This window comes from Rhopalosiphum padi, chromosome 3 (assembly GCF_020882245.1).
Source record: "Rhopalosiphum padi isolate XX-2018 chromosome 3, ASM2088224v1, whole genome shotgun sequence".
NCBI lineage: Eukaryota > Metazoa > Arthropoda > Insecta > Hemiptera > Aphididae > Rhopalosiphum > Rhopalosiphum padi.
Window position 1 is genome coordinate 21,040,247 of NC_083599.1, and position 14,982 is coordinate 21,055,228.

The following is a 14,982-nucleotide window of genomic DNA, read 5'->3' on the forward strand; positions in this document are numbered from 1 at the left end:
GAGCCTATAGGTACTAAATCAATAGTGTTACATACTATATACTTTTTATATTTATTTTTATTTATTATAAAATATGCATTAATATTGTATTACGATCGTAACGTAACGTAATAATATTATACTATTGTATAGCTTATACTCAAATGTCAAATATAATATACATCATTGTCAGAGAACGAAAACAAAATCAAAACAGAAAAAAACTAATTTTACCAGCACTCAAACTTTTATTGTCCAAGGAATATTTAGTGATAGCTTAAAGTTATGTATGCATAATTTGAGTAGCCTCATATCAGTTTTCAATAGAAAAAACTCAACAAAATATGCACGTAAAGACTAAAATTGGCAAATAGAAACCAGTAATGTTAAACAAACAAAAAATTGTTTTCAGTTCCTAAAAAAAAAAAAATATAAATATATAAATAACTATTTATCAACATTTTTGTATAAAATATTTACTTGCTTAAGACTTAACTATTTACAAAATCGTACTATCAAATAAATTAAAAATTAAAAAGAACGTGTGAAGAATTAATTACCGATGGGCGATGTTAATTATTGAACTGAAAATATATTATCAGTACCTAAATAGAAAATAATATTGATAAAAATATAATATGTTCAATATTATAGTGACGTTCTTTATTAAAATATTTAAATCATAAATATGTTATATACAACTGACAAAATTGTAGATATTTAGAGTTACATTTGAGTAGTAAAAATGCAATTTTTTGAACATTATATATTTTATAACTATTCAATAAATGTAGGTATAACTACATTGTAGATAGATAACCAGGTTAAAAAATTCTTAAATTTTTTCGATTAAATGGAGACTATAACATCAAAATATTACGGGTGTGAAAAGTTATGTAATGATGTTTATACATAATATATATGTATGTATGTATGTATGTGATAAACATATCGGTAAATGTAAATTATATTTTCCGTGAATATTTTTTCCGCCTGCCGCAGTAAAATAAATTACTTTTATCAAAACGATATTAAAATAAATATTATGAAATATTCTTTGACACTTAGTTAAATGTGTTAAACAGTTATTCTAGTACTGTAGCATCAAAAAATATAGATCCGTTTTAAAATAAGAGTGAATCGTGCGATCGAACACTTCTACAGGATACGACCCTACCGACCTCGAATTATCGCCCAGCAGTTGAACAATACTCGTACAACGCACGCGCGTGCGCGTGTGAGTAGTATATATTACGGACACATGTAAGTAACAAACTAACAAAAGAAATTCCTTAGTGTTTGTCGTGTTAAGATAAAATACTTTTATATATATATACATATACTACTTACCCACTATATAGCATAACGCCGCCGGTACTAAACTGGTTTCGAATATTACTGAAACCATAAAACAGCGTTTTCAAACACGAAAAACTACTTATCCGCCCCATCGAATTTATATAATGTGTTTTTTGAAGGAATGATACATTAGGGTACAATAAATATATCGAATCAACCCTCTACATTTAACGAGAAGACAGGATAAAATACTGACACTCCTGAGAATAGGGCCCATATATCTCCCATAAACATCCCATCGACAAAACTGACTTCGAACCATGCACTATACTTGCGACTCTGAAATCTCCATAAAACACTTATTACTTTATAGAATGTCGTAAATTTAACGAAGAATGGTTAAAATATAATGTCCTAAACAACATCTCACCGAATGTCTCAACAGCAACGAAACACTAGAAACATCTATAAATTACTAATATTTAACAATGATATACAAAACCATACAAGTATAATAATATAGCCAGACCAAAATCAAAATGCACATAATATTTTGTTCTTCATAATTTCAAACTGTATTCACTTTTTTCCCCCAATTATTTCGTGTAATAAAACTCCATAGTACGTAACGCTCTAATAGTGACCAATGACCAATGTAATCGAAGCCTTTTGGCTTTTATCTATAGTAAACACATGTATATAATGTATTATATATACGCGTATTTCATACGCTCACTGCACGCGTTACACTCATCGATTATATTTTTGGTTTGTGAACGGCAAAAGGCCAATAATAGGTACACCACCTGCTGAATGCGCTGCATACGTATATTATATTATTATCAAATATCATTACACGGCTATAAGACACATTGACCGTTGATGATTTCGGTAAGCGTATGACTTAGTTCATTCTTATTAGTACATTGCAGTTAACGTTATCGACGATTTGTGATCGAATTAAATTTGAACAGAGTTTTGATGCGTTATGCGACAGCGCGTACCTACACATTTATAATATTATATTTAAAAGCCATTTAATTATTAATACAGATGAACGCTGTGTGGCGTAACTCGAAAACATTTAGGGAGGGGCAGGGCAAAATAATTTATTCGCCTAAATCGAAACCATAAATTAATAATATTGTTTGTTTTTAAAAAATCGTCCTATTATTCATTTTATGGTTTTGAAATAAATCGTAAATTTCCGATATTGACATATCATAAAATAATATTAGAATACACAAGCATTAAAAAAAAAAATGTGGTATAACTTGTTTGATATAAAAACTAATGTGACGATAATCGTGTAATCACAATTTATGAAATACATTAAAATCCTGATAAAACGGAATGACGTTTTTCTTTTTATATACTATTAGATATTCAGATAATTCCAATTTCGTATATATACCTAAAGTTATGTTTTAAATAAATACATATGTACCGAACAATATACTCGTATTTATTTATTATACATCAATAATATAGGTCTTATATAGTAGATAATAATCGACGTTGACATAAATCATGTTTATATAATACTTATAATATTTATATTAATAAATAAGTATATGTTACGGTTAAAAATTAATTTAGTTAATGTTTTCAGGATCCGGTTCCTTTGTTTTTGGTGACGACGTGGCCACAGCCCTAGCCGCAGCTCTAGCCGCAATACGCCTCAGACGTGAAGGCTTCAGGCGCGAGCCGGACGCCTTGCGACGGCGCACCTTTGAACCGACATCGGCGGCATCCGGACCATCCGGTATACCGGTGTTGCCACCGTCTGGACGTGGTTCGCTTGTCTTGGCTTCAATAGCGACTTCATTGAAAATAACTAAAATACAACGAAAAAATTATTCAAAATGTTTAAAAAATAATTTATTTAAAATGTACCATGTGTATTGTTATTATTATGTTATATGTATTCGCGCGTACAGTTTGTTACCTATACCGGCAAATATGGAATACCTGTCATATTCTAATACATTATGTTGTTACTAGAAAGTACCTGTGAATATAACCTAACCTCGTTAAGATTAACAACGTTTAAGGCCATACCACACAATACTATAATATCTACCAAGACAATGGTAGATTGATAGCTTACATATTCTGGAATGGCATAAAAAACAACATAATAATATATTTATGAATATAATATATAGGTTGATTATTAGAGATAGAATAAAAATGATCTAAAATTAATCAAAAATAACTCCCCCAAAAAAATGCTTTTACGCCATAAAAATTTAAAAAATAAAAGTAACCTAAACATTTTTGTAAACCAAATTTAATAAACATTTAAATTTCAAGTTTAACTTAAAATAAGAATATGTTTATACCTCTATATATATTAAAAATAACTCAAAAAGTACCCAACGGATTTTAGTACAGTTTTCACTAATCAATAGGTCTAGATTCAGGGAAGGTTTTAATATACAATTTATTTTTTTTTTTTTCCCACCCGGCGTTGCCTGGGCAAAAGTCACTTCAGGTGAAAACCGAGATTTTAAAATGTAAAAAGATGTTTGTAAAAACATTTGTCTGTTATCAGTGTGAGCAAACCGAGTTCATAGAACCAATAACAACACATTGGTAGTTACTGTAGTCCATTGACACATCGTAACTGAAAGCAGCTCGATTCAAACTTGCGCGATTATTAGTTGAATGTCGCGCTCGCGCTTCACGCGTTTGTGATATCTAATTCTTTCACGTTCATTTCCGTCGTCACGTTCTTGTGCAGTACGATTAGATCGGTAATTAGCTTGGTTTTTAGCATTTCTGGTTCTTCTACCTAAATTGCTTCGTCTTATAGGAGGCATATCAAATATAAATTAAATATTAAAATAAAACAAAATTAGACATATTTATGGTATCCTAGCAACCACTTAGAAGAAATACAAACATCTTTTTACATTTTAAAATCTCGGTTTTCACCTGAAGTGACTTTTGCCCAGGCAACGCCGGGTGGGAAAAAAAAAATAAATTGTATATTAAAACCTTCCCTGAATCTAGACCTATTGATTAGTGAAAACTGTACTAAAATCCGTTGGGTACTTTTTGAGTTATGCGCTTACCAACACATTTTGCGATTCATTTTTATATTATAGATAAATTAAAAAGTAAAATATAAATAAAAAAAATTTTAAGTTGTCATAGTTTTTGTTTGAATGAAAGTTTCTGAAAACAATAATTTAAATAATTTCTAAATAAAAACATTTTTTTTTTTAATCTAAAATGAGATAAACATTTACCTCATTGTAAGAAACTACTAAAAATTGCCTCAAAATATAATACCTAAAAATGATATAACAAATAAAAAAAAGCTTAAAAAATGCCTAAAAATTCAAAAAAATGCAAAATAAAATTAGTATTTTCTGTATTAATAATGGAGCATGAAACGAATTTTAACTAAGATATAGCATTTTATAGAATCAAAGGAAAAAAATATAAGTTGTTAACATACGTACTATCTAGTGATCATTTATAGTTGAACTCTCGTTATTGCAAAATCTATTAACGTTTTTAAATATAATTTTTTCTTACATAATTTCTAATCAAAATAAAACAAAATTAAAAAAAAGATAATTATATACTTAATATTTTTTTGTTATAACGTTATATTGTAGGTACAGTCACTCAAGTTGTTACTTTTTTAAACAGCATACATTCTAAATTCATATGTTAAAACTGAATATTTTTCAAAGTATTTTGTAACATAAAATACGAAATGCGGACGTGTATACTTTCAATACTAATAACTCATAAATTATAGTTTATGAGTTATTAGTATTTAAAGTTTAGATGAGCTAAGTAAAAGACAAACATTTTACGGTGTTTCCCCGTATCACATACCATTTGGACATTCAGGGTCTGTCGGGACTGTCGCCACTTCCGGAGCCTTTTCCGCCGCGGCTGATGCCGCTGCTACCGCAGCCGCCGCAATGGTCACAGCTTTAGTCTTACGACGGTGACGTCTCCGGCGTTTAGATTTCTGCCCCCGAGACAACTTGGTTTGGCACATCTGTAAGTTCGCACCCAGATTACCGTTGTTACCATCGTCTGCATGAAGTGTTGGGTGCGGTAATGATTTGCTGAACCCCGTTTTAAACGTTTTCATTGTAGTGACTATATTGGTAATAACACAAATACAACGATATAATATTATTCAAAATGTTTAAAAAATAATTTATTAAAATGTTAATTAAATGTTTATTAAAATGTTATTAAAATGTCTATATGTTATTATGTTATAGGTATTCGCGCGTATAGTTTGTTACCTATACCGGAAAATATGACATACCTATCATATTCTTATAATATGTTACTTGTATATTTTTATTTTATTTCGTTCCTAAAAACTAGATACTATTTTCACTCTTAAACCACCCTCAAGTTAAAAATCAGAGCTTTTTCAACTACTTATCGTGTAATAAAACGTACATAAAAACACACATCTTTGTAAAATCAATACACGCTTGTTTAAACAATTTAATACAAAATTACAATTATTTTCATAATTTACATTTTTTTAAATGTACTCAATTACTTCAATATATTATTGATAGTTTTTAAAACCTGATCTTTAAACTCTGTTAAAGATGCATAAAAAAAAATCAACATTTTCCACATCATAATTACCATCTAACATTAGAATATTCGATGGCGAATTCAACTCATAAGGTTTGGTTACATTTTCTATAAAAAATACATTTTTTCGTGACAACTATTTGAATCGATTTCTAAATATATGTTTTGAAGTATAACGAGGAAATTAATAATATTATTCATTATTGTTTACAAAAAAAATTTAAAAAAATTGTGCATATTTATGATTATTAAAAGAAAGTTTAATCACACTCTTTATATATTTTTATAAAAAATGTCTAGTTAGAAGTTACCTATTTTATAAAAGTGTAAGTAGTAACTACCTACCTAAGTAATTTTTATTTTAAAACCGGTAATAACAGTGCAGGAATTACATCCTTAATATTAAATCGCCACAATTGTATATACCAAATATTTTTATTGTAACCTCTAAACTAGATATATGTGATATGTATACAGCTTTTAAAGTAAAATATAACAAAACCAATTATTGACAAAATCAATTATCTTATTTTAATGTAACTGAAAAACGAATAAATGTAGATACTTGAACTAATGAACATGTCACTAAATGTTTTTAATACATGTTTAATTTTGAAAATATGTTTTTTAAAAATTTTTTTTTTTTGACTTTTATTTAGTCATGTAAAATTTCAATTTTTTTCAATTACTGTTAAAAAAAAAATTTGAAAATTAGTTATTCATATACAATAGTTTTTCATTAATGAAGTAAAAAAAAAAAAAAAAATGTAAATTAACATTATTTTTTTATGAGTATTTGAAGTTATAATTTTGAATCGAAAAAATTATCAAATTATATTGTAGATAAGAATGCATAAAATATTTATAATTTATGCCCAAGATTTTTAAATTTAATATAAGGTTCCTAATACGTTTTTATTACTGGATTTAAAAAAAATTGTGTGTAATTCCACAAATAAATTTTAATGGAAATCTGAAATTTTAAATTTTTACAAAATTGGATATTCACGCATAAAACAACAATTTTATTATAATTTAAAAACGAATAATCGTAGATATACCTTAAATATTCTCCAAAAGTTTATAACTTATATTAATATTTCTTGTATATTATGGTAATTTTTGAACGATTATTTGTTTTTCTAATCTAATAAATATTTAATAAAAATGTTACTAACATTACTATTTGATTCTATTTTAATTAAATATAAATCAATTCAATTGAAATAGAATATAATGTCTTGATTTATATAATATAACATGACGTCACCTCGTAAACGTGTTATGTTATAACAAGCTTATCAATAATTTTTAACACTATAACAATTATTATTTAATACATTTTAAAACTAATTCATGAATCTGACAATTTAAAAAATATACCCGAAAATCAGTTTAACAACAATATGATTAGTAATCATCAACAGTCGTGTAAAAAATACTTTTAAAAAAGCATTAAAATACTAATACTAGTATTCGCATGAAAAAGTATTAAAAATATTTATAAAATAATGTATTTTACATATACTCACAAAGTATTTAAAAACAAAAATGTGGTTTTTTTTTTAATTTTTACAAATCTTTATACCTAAACCATACCTACCAACTGTGTAATAAACTGTTACAAACATTCCAGAAATATACATTTTTAAGTACCAATATTCACATAAAAATTTTAAAAATTTTACAATCAATTCTCTGAAGATTTGTAGAGATAATAACATGTTGGGGCCCAAAACAGTTAAAATTTGTTCTTTTATAAAGTCAATATTTTTCGAAATTTTTATTTGATTTTTTTTTTAATATTTAAAATGTTACTATTTATTTTTATAATAAATTGATGAAACTGATTTCTTTATATAATTTAAATACAATTATTTAAATTTTGTAAAAAATACTTCAAATGTATTTAATACTCCAATATATCCAAATAATTGTATTAGAATAATACTATACAATCATACCGTTCAATCGGATTATATTCAAACGAATAATTTCAAAAATCCAATTTTAACACAGCAACAAATCATCGCCACACACCAATTGTAAATATACAGTTTTCATGGATACGTATTAACTGACATTTTGTTAAATTGTCACTAATACAGTAGGTATTTAATCAATTGAACTCTTTTAATTTCAGTATACTATATAAACAGTAATACATATCATAATACTTATCACACACACAAACATATATATATTAACTATTATCTGATACGCTACGTTATATTGTACGCAATGGAACTGACGAAGGAAAACGGATTGCTGAATATGACAGTTCTCGAGCACTTCACGGACATGGACCTTGTGCACGTCCACTGTAAACAAGAAATAAATCTATGCGGAATTCCTCATATAAGATCATTGGGCAAACTGTTGGTTTCCAGTTCGGAAGTGCTGAAAAATCGACCACATCGCTTATACTATGCGCTACCCCGGTTCACTATGGTATTGCCACTGGACGACAACATCGCATTTGATGTGTTCTTCGACTGGTTTCTTTATAAAAACGTGAATAATGTATATGCAGTCGTCGAAAACCTAACAACGACCGATTGCAAACAAGTCAGTCACTTAATTAATAATAATCAAACGCATTTAATAATAGTTATAACATTGTAAAGAGTATAATAATTTTAAAAACATTTCTGGCCTAAATAATATGTGATTATGTTATTTGACGAAATTCGTAAAAATTATATAAACGAAATCGCGTAGTTGTCTCCATACCCCTGTACGTATATTAAGGCGCATCCAAAGCGGCTTTTGACGCGCGGCACACCGGCACAACTGTGCGGCGTAAGTGTGACAATAACATATTATTATATTTTAATGCCACGAGGCACATTTTCCGCTGTGTCTGGACAGTTGATTTTATATTTTACTGAAAATACTACTCGGGACTCAATTAGTATTTTTTTTTTTAGTTCAGGCATAGAGGCTCAGTTATAGTATACAACAATAATAGGTGGTATATACTTATGTTATAAAGCTGGAAATTGTTCTTTAATTTGTGTTACAGATATAAATATTATATTATATCATATAGTATTAATGTTCTTTAAGACTGACGATTTATTTAAGCTACGTTTCTGGCACAATATTTTGTCAAAACAACGATACAAAATATGTCTTCAAAACTTTAATGTATGACTAAAACCTTATTGATTATACGTTATGTTGAGTGTGAAATATCGTTTGCTTAGGTGGTGACGTTGTACCTAAAACAAATTCCTAGATTAGATTTGGACTCGGCTAATCATAGTTTCAAGCAAACGATCGCCAAACCATTTAGCCACCGGCCCATGGAACCAGAATTACATTCACCTGCAGATGGACCGCCTTCTAGCAAACAGTAAGAAAAATAATAGTTTTTAACTAGTTTTTAGTAAATATGAAGTACCTAAGTAAAAAGTGAAGCTAATGCTCTGTAAAAAAATGTTAAGTTCGGTGAACAATTAGCTATAGGCAAAAGAATATAATTTTTGTTTTTCTTTATCATAAACCAGATTTTCCAAAAGTCCAAACACCATTCAATTAAAATTTTTGTTTTACATTTTAAGCACATGTATTGCTGAATTTTTTCAGAAATTGCAGTATAATCGTTTATTATTACCTGGATACGATATATTTACAGTTGGTACACACTAATAAAAAATAGTTCTACATAAAATAAATAATTTTATAATGACAACAGAATATATAATATTATTTTAATCCAATTATGGAACATAACTAATTATTTTATTAAAACGAGCATACCGATTATGCATAGAGTTATTCGTCAATTAAACCTACGTTCGTAGGTACTCTTTACTGTGTTATTTTTTTAGTTTATAGTCATGTTTTTGAAGCTAGAACATTCATTATAACTTATAAGTATAATAAAATAAATGTTCGTTATAATAAAAACGATATATTTTTCATCGAATTAAATTATTTAATTTTTTAGACTTTTAGAATACTAATAATAATTAATAATTATTATTATTATACTAATTAAAAATATTAGGTATAAGATAGCACTATAGGTAACACATATGCGTATAAAGTTAAATGCATATCATTATAAATGTTCATTACATTATATTTTTATGATTATACACATAGGTATATATTTTTATTCCTTGAAAATTCACATTTTCACCTTATTATTAACAATCATTTGTTTAGGCAATGTATTAAATGCTTTAGTCCAATATAGTGAGATAAATGAGTGTCAACTTCTGTTTATTTGTTAATTTACACTCAATAATCAAATGACGCGCATTCTTATATATTTTGTTGTAGATCTCGTGGTTCCATAACGAATTCAACTGTATCAACTATTAGTAAAACTGTATCCAAAAATGAAGAAGCAGATAATTTGAATGAAAATAATAACACCACACAATAAAGTATTAATATTATAATATTTATTACGTGTACATATTTTTAAATATATGTATAATGAGACAATCTTACTCGATATTTAAATATAATACAAAAATAATATAATATATATTTTTTAAATACAGTATACTCATAATTGGCACTAACTTTAACTTTGTAAAACGGTCCATTTATAAATTTTCTGCTGAAGTACCCGATATACACCAAGCTGCAGTGGCGCAAAATATATATATTTACCCATGTGTACAACATGATAATAATAATATATTATATTAGACCATATTTTTAAGCCAGGGGTGTCCAGACACGGAGGACCCTCCCCTCGGAATACGCCACTTACTATTCAACAGTTTGGCTGTCGAAAAAATACCAATTAATAATCTGTATGGTTTACAATAATGTTAAAATTGCATTGTAATATATTAAATGTACGCCTACCGTAATTATTATGGTAACATAATAAATTGTACAGTCATAGGTAAAAAGTAAAAAGACATACGTTCCGTTGTATGGCGGCCACCGTAACGAATACGCTACACCCGCACGTGTTGTCCGTCTTACAAAAAATATGTAAGACAATATTACTAAGACATATTAAAATAATTGCAGTTTTGCGCGGGATAGAACCACTCGGGTTGAAGTGATAGTTAAGACTCCAAATCGATATGCGATATAGTCTAGAACATTATCTGTGAAATTTAAGTTTTTATTTATTTGATATCATTTATACGAAAAAAGTTTTTATTGTTTAAAAATACATTATTTTTGTGTTTTTCAAACTCGAATAACTTTTTACGTAGTTCCGACATCGAAAAACTAAAAACGATATTTCACAGCCAAAGTTCTCCTGTGGTGACGATTTCGTTGCTCAGTTATGACTGCACAGCCTTCTCGGTATTTTCACCACGCAAAACGGTTTTCGCTATATTTTACATATTTGCAAGACGACTAAAACGGAGACAACTGCACCACGCGCGGGTGTAGCGTAGTTCTATTAACTCTTTCCTTAAAGGATTTACTGCACGATTGCGGAACGAACAATATCGGCCGAGACACTGGTTTTCGTGCTTGGTCGGGCACCGCAATGTCGACAGTGTACACGGCGTTTAGATATACACCGCGCATTTGGGAGTTTGTTCGAGTAGGTACGTCGTCTGGATGAAACTTAACACGCCGCGAGTGTGTCGTGTCTTAGTGAGTAGAAACGCTTCCTGTTGATTCGTCCGCGAGCAGTGCATGTCGTAACTAGTGAACACTGCCAACATTAGGCCACTCAATTGTCGGGTAGTGAAATATTTTTTTACTTTCTACTCTATCTTTCTACTTTTTACTATCTTTATCTCCGTGGTCTATATAATAGTAAGTAAAATTTTGAATATCTGAGAGATAAAATTTTTTTTATGGATATTATATATAGATATAACACATGTATTATATAGCATACAGGAGGAACATTGAGCTTATAAATTTAAGTTATCATTAGGGCTCGGATTTAAATGCCCTAAAAATATCAAAAAATGACAATGTACAAAAAAAAATTTTAATTTAAAATTAAATTACCGATATAATATTATCACTCGATAAGAAAATAATCCGATAAAAGTTTAGTTGTGTGCAATAATATCGGCTAATTAGATGGTGTGACATAAAGATTGTAAAAACCGGAAAACCTGATATTAAATTAGTTAAAATAGTTCAAAATGAAAATAATTTTTATTACGTAGTACTATACTACTCTGTAGTACTTATATTTCAATGAGGTCAATTTTTTTAGTCATAATACGACAAATAGGTCAAAAATGTCCTAAAAAATTGAAAAATGCATTAAAACCGTCAAAAAATGCCCCAAAAATGATGAAATCCGCTAAAAATGCAAAAAAAGCAAAAAACTGCCCCAAAAAATTATTGTGGTTAGATTGCGAAGTACTTGAAACATATTTGTAGCTTAGAAAGCATCGCGTAAGATATCCCAAAAAAAAGATGCAAATGCATTGAAATCAAAGCCCTAGTTATCATTATAATTACAATTAAATCAACTATATCATCATTATTTATAATACAAATTAAAATACAAAATAACAAAATATTGCTCTTATTTTTAAATTAAACGCATTTCTTAATACGTACACGGTCTATTAATAAAATAATAACGTTTTATATATTTTTTTTATTAATTATAAAAATATAACGTAAATATATTTGTAAGTTATAATTTAAAATTAAATATTTACTCATACGACTATGTTAATGAATACATATAGGTTACATTGTTGTATGAGTATGTAATTTGTAAGAATAATATTCGATAAATCACTTCCCTTAAATATTTAAATACTTAAATACTTGTTACTTATAACAATAATAAATTATTAATAATAATATCGTTCCATGTTGTAATGACGGTTTTAATAATTATAGAGTATATGTAAATTATTATTAAGTACCTACTATGATTTGAACTTAATACAAAATAACCTGACTCATACCTAGATGAAATTTCAACACGACCTATCAAAATTATTAGAAAAGAATTAATGAATAATGCAAGTTGTAATTTCAAAATAAAAGACATTATTTCAGTTCGGAAAGCTATGTATGATAAGAGAAGACAACCGTATCCCCTATTTTCGAGTTAATTAAATTATGCCATACCTACGTCAGTTACAGAATATGAAAAATGATAATTGTTATATGCTGTGAGAAAAAAATTTTGTTCATGTTTCGACTGAAAAAAATTTAGTTTGCCTCACAAATAAAGAAAATTTGCAATTTATGATGAATTGTTAAGAGCTATTCGCAGATGATTCATTTCAATATGCACCTAAACACTTCAATCTACTTTATACTATCCACTACAATTTTTTTTATAAATTATTATAGAACTGTACATGTATTCGATATTTATTAGGTATAAAATAATATATAATACGATGTAATTAGTAAATTTGACAACGTTGCATACCATTTCATACGCAATCTACAATCATAAGCAATTGTGTTATACCCACTTCATAACACTAACAATAGTTATTATTATAATCTATCGTCTGAAAGACTGAAGTAGGTTTGCCATATATCCAGAGGTCATTATTATAACCTGTTTAATTAAATAAAAAATGATATATTTTGTATTAAATACTCGGAAACGTATACGTATTATACAAAAAACACAAAGAAATAGATAGACAATTGTAAGTGTGGAGAATCGACTTTTTTTTGTCTAAAAAATTGACCTTTAAACCATGTTATCTGTTTAACCGCTGATATTACTCATTTATACTATAAATCGCACACTATTTTACAATAAGGTGGTATTGACTCTTATTTGACTATTAATTACTATATAAATATTAATAATATAAATAATATTATAAATGCAATATTTTGCATAAAAATAAAATTTACCTACAGTAATAATAATTGTTAAATAAATTACTTTAATATTAATAGCAATATTAAAAAAAAATATTATCATGAAATAGACTCAATGATTTAGGCTGTCAGACCGTCTCCGCTCAAAATCGTGTTCAATGTATGTATCATTGAAATCATATTTAATTTAACACATTCATTGCAGTGAGCCACTTAATAACATCTACTGTATAGTAGTAGAACGATACCTACCACTTGCCGACCTTTTTAATAATGTATTTTTCACAAGTTGCGGAAAATATAGTGACAAATATCGAAGATTCTAGTAAAATACTAACATAATAAATTACGTGGGTTAAATTTATTACCTAATTAAATAATATATTATCAGTTATGCCAATTTTAGGTTTAGCACCATTCGCAGTTTAAATAGAAATGACGTGAGATTATTTTATTGAATTTTTTTATTCAATATTAAAAATAAAAAAAAAACAAATTATTCAAAATTAGGTAATTAATATTCCAAAAGCATTTTAGTAGTATTTTAATGTATTTTGAATAACATGTATTCTTAAAACGATTTTTTGTATTTATATTTTTATATTTTTCTGGACAAATTGTATTTAAATTGGTTTATTAAAACTTTGATTATAGGTTATCATAATAAAATTTTATGCATTACTGTACTATATATCTTTATTTATCAATATGATAAATTGATAATATATTTAAGATGTTATCGGCAATGTACGAATATATACAAATTCACCAAAATCAAATTTGGATTTGGCATTTTATTATTATTATTATTATTTATGTAATTAGTAGATAAGTACATACAAAAAAAAAATAAAATATCGCAAAAAAACCCACGAGACAGCGCGCAGATTATGTTCTTACCTTTGAGTTTATTGATAATAGATCGGATTCATTCGATTATTGAAGTTTTCTACACAGAATTGGGACTGCTGAACACAATTAATGTTCGTGGTACGTCAGCAAGCCGGAGACAACGTCATGATAATATAATATATGCGGGAACGACGCGTGTTGTAGAATGCAGTAGATTATTGTGCTACGATTACAAGCAGCGCGCTCTCTCCGACGTGACCGATCGCGGTGTATCCGTTCGCATATCGCAAGGGTTAGTCCAGACTCCGCAACCCCCACAAAGGCCAAATCGCGTTTACGACTACCAGGAATGTATGAGCAGCACGCGCGCGTCCGAAGCCGTGACACAGTGTCCGGCCTAACATCGGTCGGATTTACCTCCAAGTTCTTAGCCGCCCTGGCTGTCGAGCCCTAACCCTCGATCATACGTTTCATAGGTTATTATGCATATAG

General features: G+C 28.0%; 2 protein-coding genes and 1 long non-coding RNA gene across 3 annotated transcripts in view; 2 read left to right on the forward strand and 1 right to left on the reverse strand.

Annotated features, from left to right (window-relative positions):
* The window catches only part of LOC132927674 (uncharacterized), a 31,459-nt gene extending 28,174 nt beyond the window's left edge, over positions 1–3,285 (forward strand). Inside the window, exon 3 of the long non-coding RNA XR_009661781.1 lies at positions 2,891–3,285. This is a non-coding gene — a long non-coding RNA (uncharacterized LOC132927674). The remainder of the gene's footprint in view (positions 1–2,890) is intronic.
* On the reverse strand, positions 2,867–14,643 carry LOC132927673 (uncharacterized). Its single transcript, XM_060992253.1, has 3 exons — positions 14,539–14,643; positions 5,137–5,409; positions 2,867–3,115 (listed from the first exon to the last, which is right to left on the reverse strand). The coding sequence occupies exons 2-3, from the start codon at positions 5,399–5,401 to the stop codon at positions 2,874–2,876; spliced, it is 507 nt and encodes a 168-aa protein (XP_060848236.1). The 5' UTR covers positions 5,402–5,409; positions 14,539–14,643; the 3' UTR covers positions 2,867–2,873.
* Positions 8,064–9,233, forward strand: LOC132924897 (uncharacterized). Its single transcript, XM_060989339.1, has 2 exons — positions 8,064–8,439; positions 9,081–9,233. Exons 1-2 carry the CDS (start codon positions 8,113–8,115, stop codon positions 9,231–9,233), a joined length of 480 nt encoding a protein of 159 aa, XP_060845322.1. The 5' UTR covers positions 8,064–8,112.
* Positions 14,644–14,982: the final 339 nt, after the last annotated feature.